The sequence below is a fragment of the Camelus bactrianus genome, chromosome 4 (assembly GCF_048773025.1).
Source record: "Camelus bactrianus isolate YW-2024 breed Bactrian camel chromosome 4, ASM4877302v1, whole genome shotgun sequence".
Taxonomy (NCBI): Eukaryota; Metazoa; Chordata; class Mammalia; order Artiodactyla; family Camelidae; genus Camelus; species Camelus bactrianus.
The window spans coordinates 70,646,281-70,673,508 of NC_133542.1; the positions used below are offsets into that span (position 1 = coordinate 70,646,281).

The following is a 27,228-nucleotide window of genomic DNA, read 5'->3' on the forward strand; positions in this document are numbered from 1 at the left end:
CCCAGACTTCCCATCTTGGTCCCTGGTGCCGCCACCTAGCTCTTCCACCGGGGCTAACCCTCAAGTCCCCCTCTTCCCTCATTTCACTCCACCTTTGCCACTTCTCACCCTGCGGCTCCCCCAGGCTGATCCTTCCTCCCCCTCACCCCTCATCTTTGCTACAGCTTCCCAACTGTTTTCTCTGCTGTCCGGACCACTGTGGTAGTCTTTACACAGAAGCCAGGGTGATCTTTTATTATTTATTTAAGTAGAAGTTATATACAGTAAACTACACAATCTCAAGTGCATAGCTTGATACATTTTTATATTACATAATCATTCATGTAACACCCACCCAGATGGAGATTCAGAACATTTCCTGGTAAGAATAGACAGACTTACCATATGATCCAGCAATCTCATTCCTGGGCATATATCCGAAGGGAACTCTAATTGGAAAAGATAATGCATCCCAGTGTTCATAGCAGCACTCTTTACAACAGCCAAGACCTGGAAACAACCTAAATGTCCATTGATAGATGAGTGGATAAAGAAGTTGTGGTATATTTGTACAATAGAATACTATTCAGCCTTAAAAAATAAAATAATACCATCTGCAGCAACATGGATGGACTTGGAGATCATTATTCTAAGTGAAGTAAGCCAGAAAGAAAAAGAAAACTACTGCATGATGTCACTTATATGTGTAATCTAAAAAAAAAAAGACACAAATGAACTTATTTACAAAACAGAAACAGACTCACAGACATAGAAAACAAACTTATGGTTACCGGGGGGAAAGGGGGTGGGAAGGGATAAATTGCGAGTTCAAGATTTGCAGATACTAACTACTGTATATAAAATAGATAAGCAACAAGTTTATACTGTACAGCACAGGGAACTGTATTAAATATCTTGCAGTAATCTATAATGAAAAAGAATATGAAAATGACTATATTATGCATATATATGACTGAAACATTATGCTATACACCAGAAATTGACACAACATTGTAACTGTACTTCAATCAAAAATTCTTTAATTAAAAAAAAAGATACAGAACATTTCTAGCCCCAGAAACCCACCTAGTTCCCCCTCTCTCCACAGGTAAGCAGTATTCTAATCTCTGTCACCATAGGTCCATGTGGCCTGTGGTTAAACCACAAAGAAATGGAGTTATCATGTAATGTGCACTCTTGTGTCTTGCCTAGCACACTCAGCACGCCCTCCAAGGTGTTACGTGTATTTATACATTTCCTTTCTATTATTAAGTAGTGTTTCATTGTGTTGATGAGCTGTGTTCATTTATCCAGTCTACTTCTGGGGAACATTTGGGCTGTTTCCAGTTGGGGCTAATAAGAATAAACTGCCATGCAACTTTGGTCGACAGAAACACTCATTTCGCATAGGCACATGCCCGGAGGTGGAGGTGCAGTGTCACAGCGGAGGCAGAGATTCGGCCTCAGCAGATACTGCCAAAGAGTTTTCCCAAGTGGTTGTACCAATTTACAGTCTATGAGCAATGTATGAGAAAAGAGCAATTTTTAAAACGTTTTATTTGGAAATAATTTCAAACTTACAGAAAGGTTGCAAGAATAAAAATAGTACAAAGAGCAAACTTATGTACCCTTTACTCAGATTAAACTATATTTTATGTCATAGGATTCTATCTGGATACACACATACAAACATACATAAGAATATATACATATATGCACACAATATGGGATTTTATACAGTATGGGATTTTATATATATAAAACATTCACGTATGTATATGTATATATGTATATACTTTCTTCTGAATCATTTGAGTGTAGACTTTTCTTCACTTTCTTTTTTTTATTATTACTTTTCAATTGAAGTACATTCAATTACAATATGTCAATTTCTAGTGTACAGCACAATGTCCCAGTCATGCGTATACATACATATATTTATTTTCTGGAATTTTCTGTATTTTCCTATGGTCTAGAATAGTTTGTGTAACTATATAGGGATTATATAGGAATAATCTGATCTTTAAAGCCTAGATAAAACTCAACTGTGAAACCATCTGGGCCTGGTGCCTTTTTCCCACCTCCAACTTTTTATTTAAAATTTCAAATCTACAAAAAAAAAATTGAGCCCTCTTCACCTAGATTCACCAATTTTTAATATTTCGTTACATTTGTTTTCTCTCTCTCTCTCTTTCTCACTCATGCTCTACTCTGTAGTGTGTCACCTTAGCTCAACTGGACCCAAATGTCCTAGAATTCTCTCCCCTGTGTGGTTCCAAGTTGGGTTGGCCACAAAATAAATCTGCTCAAGATTGGAAGGGAGCATGCTTTTTTTTTTTTTTAAATGCTTTGCACTTTGGTGGAAGGAGTCAGGCTCTGCTGCAGCTGGCATGTGGTTGTCACTGAGCTGCTAACTTGCCTTGTTGGTTTGGGGACAGTACCTGGATCTGTATTCTCCCTGGCTCCTGCTATGTCTCCTTCTTTGGCTTCTCTGAGTCCTGGGCCAGCTATGCATGCAGCTCTGTGGCAAAGGACACCAGTTCTGTTGCTGGTCACTTGCATCATTGAGGATAGAGGGGGTAGGAGACAGATGTGAGCTCCAATTTGTCCTTGTGTGCCCCCACTTCATGTCCATCTCTCCTTTCCAACTACTGGTGGGTATACAGGCCGTGCACAGTCTGTTCCAGCAGCACTCACAATGCATGAGATCTAGTTCCTATTACCAACCCCTTATTCTATACCATTCACAGTGGCCTGGCTGTTATGGATCAAACACACACACACACACACACACACACACACACACACACACACACACACATAATCTAAAATTTTTTGCTCAACAATTTCAAAGATGAAATGCAAACATCAAGACTTCATTCCTAACTACATTTTAAAAAATGTATCTCCTAAGATTTAGGGCATTCCCCTACATAAGCAAAATTCCATTATCCCAACCAAGAAAATTCCATTCTCGCACCCAGCAGGAAATAGATATAATAATACCTAAACACTGTCTAGATTCAGATTTCTCTAACTGTCCCAATAATGTCCTTATAACTGACTTTTAAAACTCCAGGATCTAATCAAAGATCCTCCAGTGCCTTTGGTTGTCGTATCTCCTTAATCTTTTAATCTAGAACAGTTTTGCCTTTTATTTTTTCCCTTTTATGACTTTGATTTTTTTTAAGAGTCCAGGTCAGTTGTCTTGCAGAATGTCCCACCATCTTGATTGGTCTGTTTCTTCATGACTGGATTTAGGTTGAACATTTGGGGCTAGAATACCACATAGCTGTTGTGTATTTCCCACTGCATCATCTTAGGAGTCACTAATATTAGTTTGTCCTCTACTGAACTGGAGTCTTTTGGAATTGTCAATGGAAATAATCAATAATCAATCTATGCTGAAGAATAGAGAAGAGTTTTATTTGAGCCAAATGGAGTCCTATACCCCGGGAGGAGCCCCTCAGTAGCTCTGAGGACTTCCCTGTTAGAGCTTGGTTTTCAGCACAGTCTCCTACCTTACCAGAACAAAGAGCGTACATCATATCAACAGGACTACATTCTTTCAAGTTTTCAAAGGAGATGTAGTATGTGGACAGCGAGACAGCAGGACCCTCGTGTCTGGGAAGGGAACCTTATCTGAGAGAGTGTTAGCATTATTTATCATTTTCTTTGAGACAGACATTCAAAATTTTTTTAAAAGCAGTCCAAAAGTGTTGACAAGGTTGGGGGTTACAGGCCTGGTCCAGAGTCTTGAGTTAGCTGTCAGTTACCGCTGTCATCTTCTTCTTGTCCTGGCTTGGTGGTGCTTGCCTTAGTCAGTTGAAACTGGGTGTCAGAAACAATGGTTAAAGTCCACTTAGGCGGAGGGGGCCTTTTTAAAATGAGAGATGTGAACCCATGAGTCTATGCCTTTTAGTTTGGCAGTGCGTGGATTAGTTAATAATACCATTTTCCTTTCCAACATGGCTGCAAAGAATCTATTTGATGTCTTTTCCAATAAATAAAATCTCCAGATTGTAATCCATGATCTGTAAGGTCTTTATCTCCTGACAGCTCACTGTGAAAGAAATTAGCTATCAACTTTTCATTTCCTTTAAGTGCCTTAATAAGATCCCAGCAATAATGCAATAGATCTCTTTTGAGTAAGGTTGGTTCATATAGTCCCTCACCCAGTCACATAAGCCATTCTGCTATTAATTCAAAAGGAGACAGCTGATGTTTACCAAAAGGTGAAGATCTAAGGTTGAGAAGCAAGGGCAGAACTTTTGGCCATGAGAGATTAAATGCTTCTGAAAGTTTTGCCAGTTCAGTTTTGGTAGTGCTGTTAGTTCTTTGTACCGAAGATGATGAGCACAGTGAAAATGCTGCCTTATTGCCCAAATATTACAAATAGATTTAATTATTTGTCTGGTAAAGTGAGTTCCCTGGTTACTATATAACTCGGAAAGAGTTCCACAAACAGGAATTACCCTTTCAAATAACAATTTATCTACTGTTAAAGCTGTTGCTCTCCTGTAGGGAAAAGCTTCAATCCAGTGTGAAAACATGCAGATCATTACAAGATGTATTTATATCCTTGAGATAGTGGACTTTGGACAAAGTCCAACTGATGTACTTCAAAGAATCCTTTAGGAAGGGGCAAGTGGCCTTGTGACCCATGAAGTGGTTTTCCAGGATTATACTTAGAGCATATAGTACAGTGAGTATATACTTTATGAACCACTGTAGGAGAAAGTTTCCAAAAATATTGTTTTCTCCATAAAACCATTCTCTCAGTTTCCTAGTAGGTTAAATAATGTACATTCTGGAGTAATAGCAACCATGTTTCAACGGGCACTATAGGTTTTTGTTTTTTTTATCAAGTCCAAACCATGTTTATGTGAAGTGGTCAAACATCCCCCTTTTTGTTGCCACACCTGTTTCTCTTCTTTCGCAGTGATTTCTTGAGCCTGTAAAGAAGGAAATCATTTACTAGATTAGCAGTGTTAACAGAGGGCAGTGGACATTCTCGAGGCTGAGTGAGTTTTTAAAGCTGCCTGTTTGGCTGCATCATTAGCAATCTGATTTCCTTGGGCTTCCACAGTGCCAGACACGGAACGCTTGGGTGTTTTAATAATTGCCAACTGTTTTGTATAGTATTTAATAACTCTGCAACCTTTTCTTTTCCATTTTTTAATAGGCTATCCTGAAAAGGTTAAAACCCCTTATTGTTTCCATGGCATTCCAAATTTGTGTGCCACTCCAAAGGCATAACCACTGTCAATATAAATATTTGCTATTTAGTCTCTAGCTAGTTGACAATCTCGGGTTAAGGTAATTAATTTGGCTTGTTGTGCTAACTTTGTTTCTGGTAAATAAGAGCTTTCAATTACGTCCATTGTGGACATTACTGCATATCCAGCTCAGTAATGTCCCTGCTCTTCCTTTAAGTAGGATCCATCTTGTTGATAAAAAAATTAATCAATGGTCAATTTAAGAAAGATATAGAGAATTTAATTTGAGCCAACCTGATGGATATAACCCAGGAGACAGTCTCTCACAGAGCTCAGAGAACTGTTTCGATCACCAGAAGCTGAGAGGACAGTTATATATATTTTTGAGATAAAGGATCATACATCAAAATGACATATTGGCATTTTACATAAAATTCACCAAAGATACATAGTATCTGAGTATCCTGGCTCATATGTCCTAACAAACCCTAAAGGATCTTGGAAAGAGTCTGGGAAATCCTTAGTTACATTTTTAAGTTCAGTTCTAATCCAGGCAGTACACATTAATATAGGCTCAGCTCTTCCTGGAGGTTTCTCCTTCAGAGATGCAGGAGGAGGAAGGGCAGATAAATCAGGGTATGGACATTCAGAAAGGAGAGGACAGAAGGCACTGAAGGAGGGGAAGAAGGAGGAGATGAGGGGAAGTTAGCTTCTGAGCTTTTCTCTAATTTAGCAACAGCTTCTGATAATTTTCCGTTAGTAAGGATGCCATTGTATCATTACCACACTTTGAAGCTTCTAAGTACCACCTGAAATATGCTTCCCATCCGGTCTGTGTAATTTTATAGCCGGCTTTTTTTCCCCATTGTGCATGCAATAAACTAATTTTGGTAAGTTGAAAAGTTCCCCATTTTGGCCTCTTAAGAGTTAAGTTATCTTTTGTTAGATCTTCCCATTTTACCAAGCACTTGTGGTATCAGCTCTGTGCCTCATTGCATCATATGGTATCAGACATAAAGCCAGCGGAGTTCCAGTGGGTGGCTGCCTGCCTGGGAGCTGCTTGGCTTTAGAAGCATGGTTTTCTATTTTCTTTTAGTTTTGTCTTTTTATAAACTCTGAATAATTCCTAGGGCCAGTGTAGTGGGTCCAAAGTGTGCCGCTTCTGAGCTTAGCTCCTCAAGGTGTCACCCTTGAGTTAGTCCTGCTGTTTCGTGTCTCAGTTTCTCCCACCAGCAGTCTAAATCCACAGCGGGGGCGCTGAGCACTGAATGACAAGTTCATATGTGTGCCCCTGGATGAGCTATAAATAACTTAAAGTGTTTGATGGGGTTCCCTGTGGGTCTACTACTCATCAACAGGATTAATCCTCAGACATTTCCACTAGGTTCTCAGTTGCCTTAGGACACCTTGTGGACAGAAAGAGCAAATGTCCCTTTCCTCGGAGCTGAATAGGCTGAGTCACTTACTTTCCTATGTGTTTGTTCAGACCATATATACACAATCTTTCCAATTTAAGCCAAATTAAATAAGCCCAGCCAATACAAAAACAGATACTTAGATCAATGGAACAGGACTTAAAGTCCAGAAATAAACCCACGGATTTATGGTCAGTTAATCTACAACAAAGGAGGCAAGAATATGCGATGGAGAAAAGATTGTCTCTTCAACAAGCGGTGCTGGGAAAACTGGACAGCTATCTGTAAAAGAACAAAATTAGAACTTCTCTAACACCATATACAAAAATAAATTCAAAATGGATTAAAGACCTAAACATAAGACTGGATAATATAAAACTTTTAGAGGAAAATACAGGCAGAACACTCTGATATAAATCACAGCAATATTTTTTTGAACCAGTTCCTAGAGTAATGGAAATAAAAGCAAAAATAAACAAATGGGGCCTAATTAAACTTAAAATCCCTTGCACAGCTAAGGATACCATCAACAAAACAAAAAGACAACCTACAGAATGGGAGAAAATATTTTCAAATGATGCAACCAACAAGGAATTAACTTCCAAAATATACGAACAGTTCATACAGCTTAATATAAAAAAAAAACAAGCAACCCAGTCAAAAACTGGGCAGAAGACATAAATAGATATCTCTCCAAAGAAGACATCCAGATGGCCAACAGGCACATGAAAATATGCTCAACATCACTAATCATTAGAGAACTGCAAATCAAAAGGAGGTATCACCTCACATCAGTCAGAATGGCCATCATTAAAAAGTCTACAAGTAATAAATGCTGGAAAGGGTGTGGAGAAAAGGGAACCCTCCTACACTGTTGGTAGGAATGTAAATTGGTGCAGCCACTATGTAGGATAGTATGGAGGTTCCTTAAAAAACTAAAAATAGACTTACCATATGATCCAGCAGTCCCACTCCTGTGCATGTATCTGGAGAAAACTCTAATTCAAAAAGACACATGCACCCCAGTATTCACAGCAGCACTACTTAAAATAGCCAAGATACAAAAACTATCTAAATGTCCATTGACAGATGACTGGATAAAGATGTGATAAATACACACACACACACACACACACACACACATACATACATACAATGGAATACTACTCAGCCACAAAAAAGAATAAAATAATGCCATTTGCAGCAACATGGATGGACCTGGAGATTGTCATTCTAAGTGAAGTAAGCCAGAAAGAGAAAGAAAAAAACCATATGATATCATTTATATGTGGAATCTAAAAAAAAAAGGACACAAATGAACTTATGTGCAAAACAGAAACAGGCTCACAGACATAGAGAACAAACTTATGGTCACCAGCAGGTAAAGGGGATGGGAAGGGATAAATTGGGAGTTCACGATTTGCAGATACTAACTACTATATATAAAAAAGATAAACAAAAGTTTCTACTGTATAGCACAGGGAACTATATTTAATATCTTGTAGTAACCTATAATGAAATAGAATATGAAAACAAATATATGTATGTATATATATGATTGAAACATTATGCTGTACACCAGAAATTGATACAATATTGTAAACTGATTATACTTCAATTTTTAAAAAGTAATAATAAAAAAAAGTTAAAAAAAAAAAAGAAGAAGAAGAAAGGCCAATAGCTCACTCCAAAATTCCTTCTAGGCTTTCTCTGCCCAGGAACTTCCCCTCAGTTCCCCGGCTTGGAAATTTCCCCAAGGTCCCTTCCACCCAGGAAATGTACCAGTACCCTCTTAAGGCTCCAGGTCTTAACATTTTCAAAGCTCAGATAAAACTCAAGACCATTTGGAATGAGGTCCAGATACCAGGAAAAACTCACCCAAATATCTGAAAGATGCTGTGAAGCAGGGGGCTCAAGGGAGTTGTGCTCGGTACCAAGCGCCGGTCCAAAGTAAGACTCCAGGTGATCACAGGTGGGTTTCTCTGATATCCTGCAGCATACGTCTAGCAGTGTTGACAGAAATAATCAATCTATAATAAAGAAAAAAGAGTCTGATTCAAGCCAAATGGAGGATGCTAGCCCAGAAGGATCCTCTCAGTAACTCTGAGGAATGACTGCTCTGTTGAAGGGTGATTTTCGGCACAGTCTCCTACCTTACCAGAACAAAGAACATACATCAGATTGACAGGACTACATTCCTTCAAGGTTTCAAAAGAGACAGATTTAGTATGTAACACAGTGAAACAGCAGGACCCTGGTGTCTGGGAAGGGAACCTTATCTTTGAGGGAGTGTTAGCATGAATGTCGTGGGAAGAGAGTTATTTATCTTTATCTTTGAAACAGACATTCTTTACCTTAAAGATTGAAGTAGATGTGCTGTATGTGTTTGATAGATCTTGAATCAAGCTGTTTGAGTTCACACAAAGTTCAGGCTGAACCATGTAATAGCCAAAATGATGTCCCCACACCTCAATATGTGAAATATTTCTCCATCAGAATGCAATCTCCTTGGTTATCTTTCTAATCTCTTCCATGGTTCTTAGTCTGTTAAATTTTTCTACTTCTTAGGTCGATTTTCATAGTTCGTATTTTGCTGAAAAAGCATATTTCCTTTTGTTATTTTAGTTTATTACCATAATATTTTAAATGATTACTTTAATAATATCCTTATCTGTTTATACTGCCTTTCTCATTCCTAATGTTGCATACCTTTGCTCTCTGTCTTTGCTTTGACTTGCCTTTATTAAGATTTTTCTCATTTTATTTGCATTTCCAAACAAATTTCATTTGTCCTTTCAGTAATTTTTCCTATTTTATTTCTGTCAGCTTTCATCTTTTTCTCCCCTTTTTCTTCTTTTTAAAAATTTATTTATTTATTTATTGTTGGTACTGGGGGTTGAGCCCAGGGCCTCATGCATGCTAAGCATGCACACTACCACTGATCTTTACCCTCCCTCCTCCCCGCTTCTGTCTTTTACTTTATTGCTATTTTTAAAAATTTCTTAGGTAAAATATTTGATTCATTTATTTTTGGTCTTTTATTAACAATAAAAGCATTTAAGGCTGTCAGTTTTCATCTTAGCATAACTTTAACTGTGTCCCAGACAGTTTTAGTATGAAGAATTCACTTCCTTACAGAGACACTTTTGACAATAAAAGTGTACTGTAATACTTGGGTAATAAGAAGTGAAGGAAAAAATACACAGCAGGGAGGGTATATAGCTCAAGTGGCAGAGTACATGCTAAGCATGCACGAGGTCCTGGGTTCAATCCCCAGTACCTCCACTAAAAAAAATCTATACATAAATAAATAACAATTTTAAAAAAATACACAAAACCCAACCCCACTAGAGTCCAGTTACGTCATTCCAGGATTTCCCTACAGCAGTCAGAGGGGAAAATGCAGGAATTAGGAGCCATGATGGGCAGAGCAATGGCAGAGGATTTGATCTTGCTTCTCAAGGAAGGAGACAGGCGCCCTTTTAGCCGGATGAAGTTCAAAAGTTGGGTCAGCAATAGGGGTAGTGGGATGGTGAGAAATTGATCTCAGAGAAAGAGTGCAGTGGCAGTAGATTTATCTTCAGAGTAAGTAAAAGACATTTCTTTGATTTTTTTTTAATGAAAAATAGATTTTTAGCATCAAAGAAAATGCCAAGGGGAAAAAAGCAAGCTGCAACCCAGGATGCAAAGTTCTCCCTCCTCTCCTCCTCCGCGAGGCCCCAGCAGCAGGAGGCTTGGGGGCGTAGGGGGTGTTCGCGGCCTTTCAGTGAAACAGGGCAGAGAACTGCTTATAAATATACTTGAACAGCTCTTGGGCTGCTGTGCTTTTGCCAAGGAAGGCAGCAGGCATTTTTAGGCCCCAGGGTGGGATGTCCCAAACAGATGACTTCAGATTTCTGGGGATCCATTCAACAAAATAATCACTATTTTTGTTTTGTACATTAAACATCTGCTCAACCAGGGCATGGCTGTGATGCATTTAAGGAGGGGCTTAGCAACAGCTGGGGGAGGGTCACAGCCTGGAAGGGAGGGCAGGAAAGACTTGGGGGTGAAGAGGACCCCACTAGGGATTCCACATGGGGATGCTCTGAAGGTCTGGGCAGTGAATCCGGAGCCTCTGGACAATCAGATCCAGGACCAAAGCCTGCCTCACCAGCCTGCCCAGTGATGGGCACTTAAGATACCTCTAGGATGGGCAGGTGGTGAAGAGGGAGTCTGGCCCCCAAGGTGGACCGCCTTGTCTACCTGCTTCCTGACTCAGAGAGAGTAAGAGATACCCGGTGTGATTTAAGACAAGCAGCCCAGGACCCAGGTTATGCATAAATGGGAAGTGGGGAAACTGATGTCCAGAGGAAGAAGTGACTGTCTGGGGACCCAGTGAGGCAGGACCACATGCCGAGCGCTGGAATCCTGGCTCCCCCAAAGCAGAGTCCTGCTTGGTCGGTACCAGGGTGGGGAAGGCTCTTGGCCCTGACTCTTCATGGGGTAAGGGGGGAAGTCAGCTGTTGTTAAGGAGAGGGGTGAGTGGGGAAAAGCCAGGTGGGAAGATAGTAGACAAAAAAAAAAAAAAAAAAAGGGAGAAGGAGGGAGAGAGGAGGGGCATGGAGAAGAGGTAGGAAGCTGGGGGTCCAGAAAGATAGCCTGTGTTTAATTTGCACTGGGAGGGGCAGACATCCCTGCTTTTCTCAGGCTACTGAGAGCTTTTCAGGGTCTGCTTTACAAGACACTGGTGCTGGGGTGAGGGTATGTCTGATGAGGACCCTAGGCACCTTGTTATGAGCTGGGATGGCGGTTAAGGTATTACTAAGTGATACTCTGCAATCTAATGATGGGGCAACCATCCTCCCAGCCACACTCTGAGCCAGGAGACTGAAGTTTTAACAAATCAGGGTGGGAGGTGCGCTTTAAGAATAATAAAACAAAATTACAGAAACAAAATTAGTTACAGAGCCTTGCAAGGGGCCATGTGCCCTCCAACTTTGCTCAGAACTATCTCTGGTCTCTCCTCCCTCAGCCTCTGTAAGCCAAGTCCCACCAGCTCCATGGAGCCAGGGAGGTGGGAGCAGGTGGTGCCATAAGCATGGACTTGGGGGTCAGACTGATGAAATAAAACTTACATTTTAAGGCAGGACAAGAAATTTTAAACATAAAATACTTTCTCTCCTCCTCCTTCCTACTTTAGTGTGCAATGTGCATTTGGGTTGTACATTAACCAGAATTCCTTAAAAATCGGAGTGCCTACTCAACCATAAAGATGTATTTTTTTTCCCTTTCTTCTGACACCAGCAATGTAACCTCTTAAAAGATTAGCATTCTTTCCCAACTCTGTAAGGGGGTCATGGTGACTTACTGCTTGCTTTGTTTGTGCTTACCTGGACTATGTGTCTTTGGTGAACTTTATGTAATATGTCAGTATGTCATTTTGATGTACAATCCTTTGTGTTGAAAATGTATATGACTGTGCCTTTGATTTCTAATAGGTGGAACAGTTCTCAGAGCTCCTGAGAGTCTGTCTCCTGGGTTATAATCCTCAGTTTGGCTCAAAGAAAATTCTCTTTTCTTTCTTGATTGTTAATTGAATTTGCATTGACAAGACAAACCTGGACTGACTAGGCCACTTCCTGGTGACCCAGGCAAGTCACTGCATTCTTGAAACCTCAGTTTTATCATCTGTAAAATGGGCAGGATATTTATCTCCTCAGGACCACTGTAAAGATTAAATAAAATAAAATAATATGTAAAGCACCTAGCAGCATCTGACATATCAAAAGCACTCAATAAGTAGCATGCCCAATACATGATAAGCATTTTATATATGATTATAATAATCATCCAAAATGGTTTCCAGCTTCATTTCAAAATGCACATCTTCTAAGGAAGCCCTTTTTAAAAAAAAAAAAATAAAGTGTAATATACACCCAATAAAGTGCATAATTCAGTGAGCAGCTCTGCGAATTTTTACATAAATATACACTCATGTTACTACCACCCGGATCAAGACACAGAACACTTGCAGAGCCGCAGGGGCTCCCACGTCTCTCTTCCCAGTCAATACTCCTTGCTCTCCACACCCAAGAGATAGTTTTCGTGATTTCTACTGTCATAGATTAGGCTGTTTCTGAAACTTCACGTGCTTGGACTCACAGTGTATAATTTTGTGCCTGGCTCCAAAAGGTTCTAGAATCTAGAGATGCAACAGAGCTCTGTGGTTAAGAATTTAGGTTTTGGGCTCAGACATACCAAGGTCAAATCCCAGTTTGCCCAGAAGTTGACTATGTGCCCCAGGATGTGTCATGTCTCCGTTTCCTCATCTGTAAGATAGATATAAATGATCATACCTACTCCATAGGGTTTTGGAGGGAATTAAATGAGATACCATGCACAAAGTATTGGGCACATCAGGGTGCCCAGGAAGTGGGAGGGGTTATTTTTACTCATCTTAGTTATGTTCACCCCCTCCCATCCCTGCCTCTAGGCTAGGACTCCACTATCTCTGATCTAAACAACTGTTTCAGCCCCGCTCCTGGCTTCTCATGGGGAGACAAATGAAGTCCAAACACAAGACTACTGTCCATCCTTACCTCTCACATGCCAGGATTTGAATCCTGGCCCTGTCACTTATTGGCTGTGTGATCTTGGACAAATGGCTCAGTTTCATCATCTGTAAAATGGAGATGATAACAGTAAATACCTCATAGGTGACTAATAGGGTTAAATGAATGGATATATGTGAAGAACTCGGATAGTGCTTGGCACATAGTACGCCCCTTATATGCTATCTGTCATCACCCTCATCTTCACCATCACCTTTGTCATTACTAGGGGAGGGGTAGTCCCTAACTGTGCAGGGTGAGGGAGGGGATCTGGTGGTTTGACTCCACCTTTTCTTTACCAATCTTTTGTTTTCGGCCCCAACTTTCACTCCCACCTTTGAGAGTACCTAGTATCAATGATTCTTGAATTTTCCCAAGATTCTGTGGTTGAGTGGCTGGTCTCCTGGAGGTTCATATGTCCAGTTTCTCTTCTCTACTCAGTCATTAACCCTCAACTACATGCCGCTCATCTTCCAAAGTTTTGTCACTCTCTCATCTCCCATTGCCTCTCTTTCTGTTCTTTGTGTCCTGGTAGATTTAAACTTTTTATAATTCCCCTGCTACTATTTTAGTGGGGTTTCAGGAGGAAAAACATCCACTTGATATAACCAGATCTATTTTTCTAAAATAAAATTCTGAAGCAAAACATTGACTGTTCTTTATTCTTGGGGAAGGAGGACAGGAGAATTTGCTTCATTACTTTTCTGTGTTTTTTAAAGGTTTCATTTTAAAATGAGAGATGCCCCCCTATTTAAAAAATTCCCTTGATTCTGATCCCTTATGGTTTATACAGCCATTTCCTTTTTTCGTCTTTCTTGCAGAAAAGAAAATCCACACTTTTTTGAGAAGTTTGGCAGACAGCCTCCTTCATCTCAATCCTTACCTGTCTTCCCTCTGACTTTTGCCCTGGTCACCAGTGACCTCTAACAGGTGCACACACCAATGCTTTTCATTTTTTATCAGAGCCCTGGGGCATGAGATGCTGTTAACGACTCCATCTTTCTGCACTCCTGGCTCACCCTGTACCTCTCTGGCCATTTCCCTTCTGGCTCCTTCTGGTCTCCACTCCCTTTGCTCAGCCTTAAACTGGACTGTTTCCCAGTGTCCTTCACAGGACCAGTCACTAACCCCCTGGGTCATCTGAGTCACTCTTCCTGGCATCATCCACATTGTATGTGCTGATGGGGATGCCCAAATATGACTCCTGACTTTGAATTCATACCCAACAGTTTCTCAATGAAGCCTAGCCTGCATTTTCCCTTTAAAATGCAATCTCCTTCCACACCACCTAAGCTTAATCCTGATCACCCTACTCTTTTATCATAGCATTTATCATTTTTTAACAGGCTATATATTATTTAGAATGCGTTTCCCCCTATAGAATGTCAGCTTCAAATCCACAGGGAACTTCTCGTATGTTTATTGCTGTATCTGCAATGCTTAGGATAGTTCCTGGCACATAGTAGGTGCTCAGTAAATACTACTGAATTAATAAATGCCTCCACACTTTGCCTATGCCAGAGGTTCCCAAACATGGCAGCCTTTGAGGCGCAGTAATTTTTTCATAGCATCCCAGACCGAAAGAAAAACGTAATAGCTCCGTTTACAAAGTGGTCAGGACCAAACAATTTCTGTTATATCCCAACAGCTTAGTCACCATTTGAAAAAATCCAGTACTCATAATTTGAAAGAAAAAAATTTTAATATAATTTTTAAATAACCATCATTCCTTACTAATAAGATATGTGAACCTTCTCAGACCTTGGAATCAATCGCATCAAACATCGACACTCTCATCTCTTGTTCCACATTGATTTTCATGAGTTATTTGCTTCTTACCACATCAATTGCTGAAAACTCAGCTTCACAAAGATATACCATCACAGAAAGGAACTTAGTAGAGTTTAATATTGAAACTGTGAACTATTTCCAGCTAGTAGTTTTCACAGTGTCCAGCAGATGATAAGCACCACTGTGTTCCTCTCCGAACTTTAAAACATCCCACTGTGCTCCTGTTTGCTGTGGCACTCCAGGAACCATGGGCCTAGGCTCTTTCCTTTGGTTGGATTTGATCTTCCCTCTCCTCAGCCTCCAGGCTCAACTCAAATGTCACCTCTTCCATGAAGTTTTTTTGGCCCCATTGGCCAAAAACAAACCACATCTAAACCAAATTACTTCTCCTGTTGGAATGAAAACTTCTTCCTCTGGAATATCACGGCAATTTAATATAATTGTGTAAAAGGCATGAATTATTCTCTGATACCCACGGTGTAAAAAATGTCATATTTCTTTATTTTTCCAAATTGAATTAAACTTGCTTTAAACCCTCACTGAGACTTCATCTGTGAGGCATTTGTGTGTGGCTCTCTCCTTGTTCCTGGACTGGACCTGGACTGTGGGACTTTCACAGTCCAGGCAAAACTGAGCAGTCCACACAGCTGTCCTCAGAGGCTTCCACCACAATGCTCACCAGTCCATTCAAAAGTGATTGGCCCTAATCTGCTGTCTGGAGCCAGGCTGAGCCGAGGTACTTATTCCTGGCTGTCAAAGTTGCAGGGCAGGGGGTGGGGGTGGGGGGGAGTCCTGGTGCTTAGTACACAGGCATTCACCCCACCACTACCCCTGTCCAAAGTCCTGACCACTAGGAGACTATGTGCGTGGGGGAGAAGTCAGTGCCTCTCAGCACTTGCTGCTTAGGGGACTCTAACCTCCCCCTTAGGAAAGAGGTATTAGCTCCCCAGAGTTTGCATGCAGGGAGCCTGGGGGATGGATGTGGCCTTCAGATGTGTTTTGTTTAGCCAGTGTCATATTATTAAATTAAAAAAAATTCATTACAACACAAACTTATTGGGAGATGTGAAATTTCTGCAATCAAGATCCTTGGTCACTGCATGGAAACCAGCGGTTGGAGCTGAGTAAGGACTGCTCTCCCGGGGCCAGGTGTATGCTTTGCCATTGACCACATCTGTGGTATCACTCACGTCTGCCTCACCCCTCCAGTCCTTTGAATTTGAGACCCCCGCCTAGGCTTTAGAAAACGAAGCCTTTTGGATAACTATTCTAACCTCAAACACAAAAAAACTGTTAACTCACTCTTCTGGGCAAGGATGTACCAAACTCAAGCACTCCAGGCCCAGCTGTTCTTTGTAGGTGTGCGGACGGTGGGTGGCTGTGTTGGAGTCAATTACTTCATTCTCTGCCAATGAACTTCAGCAGCAAAAAAGGCAGGATAGCAACTGAACTCTCCATAACCGTATTCAGAACTGATTTACTCTGACTCAAGTTGTAATTAATGCTATTAATAGCTAACATTTATTGGGTCCTTAATAGAGTCCCAGCACTAGGTAAAGAATCTTACAAATATTATCTTGTTGAATTCTTTAGAAACTACTTCTAAAAGAATGCCCCAAAATCTAAAGGCCCAGAGGCCAGGAGGAGAGGGTGGGGGTGAACACAGAAAAATGCAGCTGCTGCTGATAATGCAGCTTAAAAACAGAAGGGAGGTAGGTGCAAGCCTGAGACTGTCGGAGGAGAGGCCCAGACTCTGGACCCAGGGCTCTCCCACAGGCCTCAGTGTGGCGGGGACCCAAGCCGGTCAGTCCGCGGTATCAGTAAGTCTGGTGGAGGCAACTGCACTGGGTTGCTTTAGTCCTTCTCTGGTCCACCCCATTGCTTATGCTGGGTCGTCCGGCCCTCTCCCCGTTCTCGGCCCCTCCATGCTGCTGCCTGTCTCTAGTCCCTGACCCGACCCTCCCCCCAGCATCTCCCCTCTCCACTCCGCATCTGTCTGCCCACCTGCCTGACTCCTGGTGCAGTACCCAAGCCGCAGGCAGGCTCCCCGCTGTCACGTGACCCTTGCGTAAATCACAGGACTCTTCCCGCCCCCAACGCCTGGCTGGCACCCGGGCTCTGCAGAAGCTGCAGGCCACGCATGCGCAGCTGCAGGCGCACCTGCCCGCGGGGCAGGCGGGGCCGCGGAGCAACCCAGCGCATCCTGCGGATGCAACCCCGCCCAAACCTCAGGCTGGGCTGGGATGCGGGTGGTGGACCTGCTTGAGTCCCAACTCCCAGGAGGTTCTGCTTCCCTTTGCTGATACTCCCCAGCAGGTAGTCCACACAGCCAAACCTGTCCTTAGGTCTGGGCACTGGGCCAGCGCCTGGGCGCTGGACATCTTCCCTTGGGCATCAGAAAGTCGAAGCTAAAGTCCCTGGTCGGCACTTAGAGCCTTGTGACCTTGTGCAAATTACTTGACCTCCCTGCGCCCCAGGAAGATGGAATAATAATAGCACAGAGCTAGTGGGGTTGTAGTGAGAATTCGATGAAAATTCATGAGCCGTTTGCATGGTGCCTGGCGTGTTATCAATCGTATGTGCAAATAAAGAATACAGAGCAGAGATAATACTGTGAGGTGACTGAGGGAAGATTTTATCCTATCGTGTAGGTCATCTTCCTGGCTCCTCAGAGGCACTCTTTTAGAGAAGCCTGGAAATTTTATTGTCCCTGTTTCACAGGTAGAGAAATCAAGGCTTACAGATTTCAAGAGGTCTTGAAGCAGATCTTGCATTTCACATCCAGATAGATTCCAATCTGACATTCTGGAGTTAGGGGTTCCTGAGTGAGTTCACAGTCTGTCACCCTACTCGCTTTTTCAACCATCCTACTTAAAATAACATCTGTTCTGATTTTTGCCATCCCTAGTAAACATCTCAGGTATGCATCTGCAAGGAAGAATCTTTTTTTGTCCTTCCTTCTGCAGAAAGAAGGAGCTGCTATGTTTTATTTTCTGTGGCCTTAGGTCTCCAGGCAGATTCTAGGCCACTTAAAAGTCCTAGAGCTCTGCAGCAAGGACTGCCCTTAGGGGCTTTCCTTCCCACCCCGTCCCTCAGAATCTCTCCCTTCTTGTCACACTGGCCCCTCTCTGTCCTGGAAAAGTCAAACTCCTTTCTGGCACTTGGTCTTTGCTCCTTCTGTATATCTGCCTAGGACACTCTCCCAGTCCCCTCTTGCTACCTTTTACTCATCCTAGGAAGCCTGCCCTGACTGCACCCCACCTGGTCCACTGTGTCAGGTGCTCTGTCATTTGCTCTCGCAGCCCTCTATCCTTCTGCTTCAGCACTTATTAGAACAACAACTCAATGCTGTGTGTGACTGTTTGATTCCTGTCCATCTCCTCAGCTAGAATACTGGCTCCTTTGACATGTGCCAGAGGGTCAAGGAGGGAGCATGTGACATTACAAATGTGTCCTAGGTTTCCTCACATTTACAAACTATCTCTTTCTTCTCCAAATGCAACCCAAGGCTATCGGTACCTTCCTTGGGTAAAGGAGGAGCCCAGACATGAAGAGATGGCAGATAAACACTTTCCCTCTCTGTGAAGCCGTATGAAGTTTCTGTTGGGGTAGACTGAGGTGAGGGTGAGAAAATGGTCAAGTCTTTGTGCCCTGGGGCTGGTGGCTGAACTAGGTAGGACATGTAGCCTCTTGTCCTGGCTCTGCCAGTGTTCACTGTGTGACCTTGGGAAATTCCTTCTTTAGGCCTCAACGTCTTTAGTTGTTTCTGGTATAAAATAATGGTTCAGAATTTAGATTCTGAATCTCAATTTCCTCATCTGTAAAATATTATATTTCTTAGTAATGTTAAGAAAAGGACCTAGCTCACAGAGCTGTTCCAAAAATGTAAAGAGTATTTATTGATTTTATGACTATTAGCTCTCCCATCCATTTTTACTTTTAATTGGCTCAACTCATTTTTCTCTGAAGCCAGAGGGAAGCCCTGTTTCATATTTTAAAAGCAGTCTCCCTCGTCAACAAAATCCAGAAAAAAACTGACCTAGGACCACTTTGGTAAATGTGGATTCCAGGAAGAAGATACTGAGACCAGAGTCGTCCCACAGCATATTCCTGTTAGATTTGGGACCTAGATATTTCCGGACTTGGTTGCCCAAAGACTAGGATCGGTGTCTGCCTTTTAAGTGGCCGGAGCTCCAATACCTAGAACAGCAGCTGACATACAGTAGTGGGAGAACAATAAACATATGCTGATGTGATACACAACCTGAGAGCAAGTCTCATGCTCAATTCCTGAGCCTATTTTTTTTCACCTGAAAATGGAGATTAAAAACAATGTCCAATTATTGTGAGGATTTAATATGATGATGCATGTAAAGCATGGAGCTTGACACAAGAACTCTGTGAATGGTAGATTTATGGATATGGGTATCCGGAGAGATAGAGATGGTGTCAATTAACCTCACGTAATGTTGCGGCTGGGACTGGGTACTACTAAGGGATTTAGCCTCTGAGTTCCTTCTGTGGGCAGGGGAAAATGGAAGGCTCTCAGAAACAGGAAAGACAGGTCCATAGCAGGGTTTCAGAAAGATGGAACGTGTCGGTAACCTTTGGCCAGGGATTCAGATGGGGAGGCATCTGATGGGACCTTAAGACCCAGAGTCCCGGGAGCGCGCGGTTGCCCGGGCGCGCGCGGCGCGTGAGGTGAGGAGGAGGGAGCGGCTCTCGCGCCAGCCAGGGACCGCCTAGCGTCCAGCCGCATCTCGGCGGGCGGGGCCGAGCCACCGGGCCGCAGTGCTATTGGCGGAGGCGCGCGGGTGACGCTGTCGGCAGGCGCGAGGTCCCGCCCCCGCCCGGCCCCGCCCCCGCGCGCGCGCCGGCGGGTCGTCAGCCTCGCTCTGGCTGGCGCCGCGCCCCCGTGCCGAGTCCGCGCGTCAGTCGATCCCGAGCGCGGCTGCGGGGCGGCGGGCTGCAGCCAGCAGAGCGCGCCGACCCGGGGAGGCGGTGGTGTCCGCGGGCGTCGCGTGAGGAGGCGCGGAGCCCGGAGACTCGAGCAGCGCGATGGCCCCCATTGGCCTCAAAGCAGTGGTCGGAGAGAGTAAGTGGAGTCGGTGTCCTCCCTGCAGGCGGTGGCTGCGGTTGCCGGGAGAAGCCGGGCACCGTACCTGACGGTAGCGTCCCGGCCTCCGCGCTGGCCGCTCGCCCCGCCTGGCCGGGGGCTCCCGGCTGGGAGGGTCCCGTTATTCCGGCGCCGCCCTCCTCGGAGAGAAGTCCCTCCCGGCCTCCTGCGGCCCGCGCCCTCTTCCCTTCTTCCCCCGCTCTTTCCCGCATTCCTCTCTGTTCCCCCACCCCTCCCCTCTTCGCCCCATCCGTCTCTTCCCTCTTTACTTCCATTTTCCTCCACCCCCATGCTCCATCCCTCCTTCTTCACCATAGCACCCTATCTGTTCCCCTTCACCTCGCCTTACCCCCTGCGGCACACTACTCTCCCCTGCACCCCCATTCTTCACTCCCATTACCTTCCCCCCGTATCCCTTCTCCCTTTCCTCGCCTTCTTTATTCCCTAAGCTCCCTGATTCCACTCCTTTTTCTGTCTCCAGTCCCTCCCTCTTTCCCACCCTCCTTCGTGAGTCGTGACGAGCGAGATCCCGGCCTGCGTCCTCCTCCTCCTTCCTCCCCCTTCCCCCTCCCTCCCGGGAGCCGGAGCCGCGGTCCCCGGCTGCAGAGACCCACCTGGGAGCGTCTCCGCGCGCGCTGGCTCAGACGCGCCGCTCGCCCAGCCTGGGCCACTCCTGGCACCTGGAGAGGAGAAGCCTGTTTTCCGAAGGCTTGACTCTGCTGGGCTGAGGCCGCCTCATTCCTCCTCCCTATCCAGGGTCTTGGCTTCCAGGGCGGGGTCTTATCAGGATCCTGAACCGTCTTAAATCACCCGGGAGACCTGGAAAGCTTTAGTGTACAGAGGGAGGAGTGGCCCTGCCCAGCACCGCAGTCTGCAATCTGTCTCCCGGTTCGCAGGACTCAGCCGGTGGTTGGTTTCGGGCAGTTCAAAACACTGTTGCAGGGAGGAAAGGATTGTTCATGGATTTGGATGAAAGGCTCAGCGTTAAATGGATTTTTAAAAATGAGTGGTGGAGAGTGTAGGTTGCAGCAGAGTGAGAACTGACGGTGGTAATATATGGAAAACGGCGTTCCCAGTGCCAAATAAGATTGGTGATATGTGTAGACAAATAGTGCTTCTTCAATATTTTGGTTGTTACTTTAACATAAGTGAGTGGATTGCTGTGGCTTTTGCTACCTCTTTTGAAATTGAGAGAAAACTAGAACTGAGGTTTTCTCTGTAGGGGAGGATAAGAAAAGAAATAGAATAAAAATGGTGGAAATTACAGTTTCCTTTCCAATGATTCTCTCCAATTAGAGTGCTTCCTCTCTCTCGCCCTCTCTCTGGCAGTCAAATGTTTTTTGACTCTATAATGTTCCTTGTGAGCATCACAATTGTTTCTTCTTCCTTATTCTCTTCTTTGATACATAGAAAATATTCCCACTTGTACAACCTTACCTGACTTACTACATCAAAATAAAATTGTTATAAAAACTGAGCCCCAAATGAGCAAGTTTTTAAAAAGTACCCACTATAACACTTGCCTTCCCCATGCAGTAAATGTTGTGAATCACGTACTCTGTTTTTAAAGGCGAATCAAAGCGTTTAGGGCCGGAAGGACCCATAAGGATCTTCTAATATCGACACCCTCATTTTACCCATGGGAAAGAAATGGAGGCTCCGGGCAGTTAAATGACTTGCCAAAATAAGTGTTAATTAATTTTTAAAAATCCAGTGTATATTTCCTTGCAACACTAGTAAAAAAATAACTTTATTCATTGTTCTAGACATACCATTTCCTTCCAACCCCCTTTTTGAAGGCTTGTGAAATATGGAATGTTATGTTATTTGTTAGATTCTTTTAAATGTTATATTTGAATAAGGTTTTTTTTAAAATCCCTAAGTGTTACAGAAATCAAGTTTTTGTATCTTTTACTATGACCCTTCTTCATGCAGGTAGTCCCACCTGCTTTTTTTAAGAAGCAAATATCAAGGTTAAAAAAAAAAATCAACAGACAATATGGCCAAAATTTGTTTTCTGAAATAAAGCAAAGATGCTGTTTACAAAAATAAAACCAAACCAATTTTACATAAAATTAGTGAATGTGTGAACAGCATTCTATTTCTATAATAACTGAGTTAGGAATAAATTTTGGAGAAAAGTATTTTTGCAATTCTTTGTCAATGACACAGAGAATTCTGTTAGTTCTGACTCCTGATTTTAGATTTTAATTTTTAGCGTTGCCTTTTTCCTCTAAAAATAAAAGCAAAATAAAGATGTTTTTTAACCAACACGCACCAGTTTAAATGCCATCTTCACAGCCCGGTCTTCCCAATCCAAATTAACAACTCATAGTCCCTGTTTATCATATTCTCTCATTTTATTTTCTTCATCGCACTTAAAATTATCTGAAGTGATATCGTGTAGTTTTTTGGGTGGGGAGGAAGTTAGGTACTTGTTTAATTGTTTCATCCACTAGAATATAGCTTCTGGGAGAGTACCGTCTTTACCGAAAACGGTGGCTGGTCATAGTTGGCCGTCAATACGTATTTATTGGATGAATGAATGTTATTAAGGATATGATCAACAGCAAGATATATGTAGTTTTGGCCTCTTGTCATGGCTTTGCGAGTTGGTTTTAGAGTAGCAGCAGGTACAGGCACAACAAAAGTTGAGGAGACGTTAGCTGTTCATTCAACAAATGTCTGTTCAGAGCCTGCTAGGAATTATGGGGGAATACAGGCATGACTGAAATATGGGACAGTCTCACACTGTTGTGACAGACGCAGACAATCCTGAGAAACTCTCCCTGTCACTCTACTGTCATTCCCAAAACACACTTTTGGTATAACCAGTCTATTGCACTGCTTTGTATTGGTCTCGCCCAACTAGACCAGAGCTTCTTCAGGGGAGAGTAGGACTTTGTCTTATTCTTGTGTCTATCCTTAGTGTGAGGGTTAGTGCTTAGTCCTCATAAATGTTGGATGAATGACTTAATCTTTCTGTGTAGTGATTCAGAGAATGGGCTCTGGATTTAAACTACCTGGGATGAAATTCTGGTCCACCACTATTAGCCGTGTGACTTTGGCAAATAGTGGAACCCTTTTGTGCCTCAGTTTCTTCATCTATAAAATGGGTAATAACAGCATCTACCTTGTGGTGTTCTATGAATATTAAACGAGGTAATGCAGGTACAGTGTTTAGCACAATTCTTGACACACAGTAAATTCAGTCAGTATTATTATTAGGAAAAGATCCAAGAAGAGGGACTGTGAAAGTATGAGAGGATTTCAGAAAGAGATAAACCATCTCTATCCTATGGGGCCAGGGTTTTGGGGGGGAGAAAGTAGTCTTGGGTAAACTTTTTGAAAGAGGTGCAAATGAGCTGGAAGATGGAAGAAGAGATCTGAAGAACACACAGACAGTTTGTAACCTGACCCAACTTCTATTTCCAGTTCTACTCATTTCTTTGCTTTTTTTCCCCCTATAAAATGTAGGGGTTTTTTTTAATGAAAGAAAAATTTCATTTTTTGTGACATTTGATATCTGTTTTATGTTAATAGATAATGTTTCAATTATGCAAATCCACATTGTAATCCAAAATTTACTCTTGTTCCAATTTTGTCAATGAGTTTTAAAGATACAAAGATTACAAAATGTACTGTTTTTCTCCTTTCCTAGCTGTTAGCAATTTCTTCTCATGTCAATTTATAACAATCACACTTTTTTGGCAAAGAATGTAATTTCAGTTTGTACATTAAATTCATACCTTTTTCAGATGGGGCCACGATTCATAGGATGTATCAGAAGGTGAGAGGACACTTAGATCTAAGCAATTTTTATTCATTTTTACACTTTTTTAAAAAAGAAACTTTGGTTAGCATCAAATAATTTAAATATATTTTGAAATATATTGAATACATGTTTCACTTTTTTCAATTTAAAATTAAGGTGTAATTTACATAAGTAAAATTTACCCTTTTTAGTAAACAGTTCTTCAAATTTCACCTGTTACATAGAGTCATGTAACCACTACTATAATCAAAATACGGAAGTGTCATCACCCCCAAATTCCCTTGTGCTGCCCCTTTCTAGTCAGCCTGTCTTCCTAACCCCCAGCCCCAGCAACCACTGAATTGTTTTCTGTCCCTGTACGTTTGCCTTTTCCAGAATGTCATTATCAGTGGGATTGTAGGGTATGTAGCTTTTTGAATATGCCTTCTTTAATTAAGCATAATGCATTTGAGAATCATCCATGTTGTATGTATCCATCATTTGTCCCTTCTCATTGCTGACTGCCCTTCTGTTGTATGGATGTACTGCAGTGTCTCCATTCCCCAGCTGAAGGACATTTGAGTTAATTGCACTTTGGGCAGTTGCAAATACTCCTGTAATGCTTCTATAAGGGTTCACAGGTTGTGTGTGAACATATCACTTGGATATATAAATGCCTAGGGGTGGGATTAATGGGTTGTATGATAAGTGTGTGTTTAACTTTATAAGAAACTGTCAAGTTGTTTTCCAGAGTGGCTATGCCATCTTACATTTTTACCAGCGTCCTTGTTAGTACTTGGTATTGTCAGTGTTAAAAATTTAACCATTCTCATAGGTAGTAGTATCTCATGATTTTAACTTGCATTTTCCTAGTGACTAATAGTGTTAAGCATTTTTTTGTGTGTATTTATTTGCCATCTGTATATCTTGTTTGGTGAAATGTCCAAATCTTTTGCATGTTTTTATTGGGTTGTCTGTATTCTTACTATTGAGTTTTGAAAGGTCTTTATATATTCTTTGCACATATCCTTGGTCAGGTACATGAATTACAAATAATTTCTCACAGTTTGTGACTTGTCTTTTCATTCTATTAACAATATTTTTCAAAGAGCAGAAGTTCTAAATTTTTATAAAGTCCAATTTTCAATATTTTCTTTTATGGATTGTACTTTTGGTATCCTAAGAACTCTTTGCCTAACCCAAGTTCATAAAGATTTTTCTTCGTTTATATTTTTTTCAGTGTTTTCCTCTAGAAGTTTTATAGTTTTTGAGTTTATATTTAGTCTTTGATCCATTTTGAGTTAATTTTTGTATATTGTGAGTTATGATCAAGGTTCATTTTTGTATGTGTGTACATTTTTTTGTTTGTGAATGTCCAGTTGTTATGGCACCCTTTGTAGAAACAATTATCCTTTTCTCATTGAATTGTCTTTGTCCTTGGTTGAAAATCAATTGACCATCTTTGAGTGGGTCTATTTCTAGACTGCCTGTTTCACTTTATTGATCTATATGTATGTGTTCACTAACACCCACTCTGACTCAATTACTTTAGCTTTAAAGTAAGACAGGAAACCAGATACTGTGAGTACTCTAACTTTGCTTTTCTTTTTCAAAATTGTTTTGGTTCTTTTGGTTTATTTGCTTTTCCATAAAAATTTTAGAATGAACCTGTCAGTTTCTTCTTTTTTATTGAAATACAGTCAGTTTACAATGTTTTGTCAATTTCTGGTGTACATTGTAATGTTTCAGTCATACATATACATACACATATCCATTTCCATATTTTTTTTCATTATAGGTTACTGCAAGATATTGAATATAGATCCCTGTGCTATCCAGTATACACTTGTTGTTTATCTATTTTATATATAGTAGTTAGTATCTGCAAATTTCAAGCCCCCAATTGTCAGTTTCTATTTAAAAAATCCTTTTGGGATTTTGTTTGGAATTGTCTTGTAGAATCTATAGATCAGTTCTGGGAGAACTGACATTTTAACAAATTTACTTTTAATATTTTAGTTTCTTTATTGTACTGCAGTGTGAAAATAAAAATTCTTAGCTTCACAAATAAGGGAGTAACCCTATGGTAAGGAGAATTGCACACACTTTAGCAAGGTTGCAAGATACAAAGTCAATTTATGAAAATATGTTGTATTTCTATATACTATCAATGAACAATTAGAATTGAAATCTAAGATAGTATCATTTAGGGTAGAACAAAAAAACATGAAATACTTGGGTATAAATCGAAAAGACTGTGTTCTAGATTTGTATGATGAAAGGTACAAAATACTCCTGAAAGATATCAAAGCTTAAATAAATGAAGAGATATACTATGTTCATGGATTTGAAGAACTTAGGTTATATTTATTATTTTTTTAAACATGTGTTTTCAATTCTCTCATTTAGATACCTAGGAATAGAATTGCTGGGATATATGGTAACACTAAATTTAACTTTTTGAGGACCTGCCGAACTGTTTTCCAAAGTGACTGCACCATTGTACATTCCCACCTGCTGCATATGAGGGTTCCAATTTCATAATATCCTCACCAGCACTTGTTATTGTCTGTCTTTTTGATTATAGCCATCCTAGTGGGTGTAAAGTGGTATCCTGTTGTGGTTTTGATTTGCATTTTCTTGATGGCTAGTAATGTTGAGCATTTTTTTCATGTGATTTTTGACCATGTGTATATCTTCTTTGGAGAGGTGTCTACACAAACCCTTTGCCCATTTTTAAATTAGATGATTCATTTACACTTGAGTCTACATATTATTTTCACTTGAAATTATTTTACTCTGTCTTTTAAATGTAAAAGTGGAAAGCCTCAATGAATGATAAGTATGTACTTAAATCTGACCAGTTTATCTATTTTTTAAATCTTCTACCTTCTTTTTTTCTGTGTACTTTTAATAAAAAGTGCTTATTCTTGTTATAACCATGATTTCATGTCCTGTTAGACAATTCATTTAGATTTTTAAAATTGTTTTTGAATGATCCCGTTGTATCTTCATTCCTAGTTTATTAATTAAAAGTGTCATATTTTGAAGTGTCTCGCTTATTTTTAAAGGATTCTAACATGATAGTCTTACAGTTAACACAGATAATTCATTTGTTACAATTATGATAAGAATTAGAAAGAAATGATACAGGGCACTAGTATAGTGTAAGACTGGGGAGGTGAGAGAAAGCTTCTCTGAGGGAGTGATATGTAAGTTACTTCTTTTTAGTTCCAGCTTACTAAGAGAGTTTTTGTTCTATTTTTAAAATCAGGACTTTTGAAAGGATCATATAGTTTTTCTTATTTAATCTGGTAATATAGTATAATTAATTAATTATAATATTGAGCAATCATTGAAT

General features: G+C 41.3%; 1 protein-coding gene and 1 long non-coding RNA gene across 4 annotated transcripts in view; one reads left to right on the forward strand and one right to left on the reverse strand.

Annotated features, from left to right (window-relative positions):
* Window positions 1–1,519: 1,519 nt before the first annotated feature.
* On the reverse strand, window positions 1,520–12,870 carry LOC123615708 (uncharacterized). Of its 2 annotated transcripts, XR_012506558.1 has the most exons (4): window positions 12,214–12,870; window positions 8,968–9,206; window positions 8,492–8,643; window positions 1,520–4,934 (listed from the first exon to the last, which is right to left on the reverse strand). It is a non-coding gene; the product is annotated as an uncharacterized LOC123615708 (long non-coding RNA). The 2 variants fall into 2 exon arrangements; XR_006723380.2 differs by lacking the exon at window positions 8,968–9,206 and having other exon boundaries at window positions 12,214–12,769.
* A 6,992-nt stretch (window positions 12,871–19,862) lies between these two features.
* STXBP1 (syntaxin binding protein 1) overlaps window positions 19,863–27,228 on the forward strand; it is a 62,290-nt gene continuing 54,924 nt past the window's right edge. Inside the window, exon 1 of one of the 2 annotated variants that reach the window (XM_074362268.1) lies at window positions 19,863–20,092. In XM_074362268.1, the coding sequence (XP_074218369.1) occupies window positions 20,056–20,092 (37 nt within the window). In that variant the 5' untranslated portion in view covers window positions 19,863–20,055. The remainder of the gene's footprint in view (window positions 20,093–27,228) is intronic. The other variant, XM_074362267.1, reaches the window with a different exon arrangement.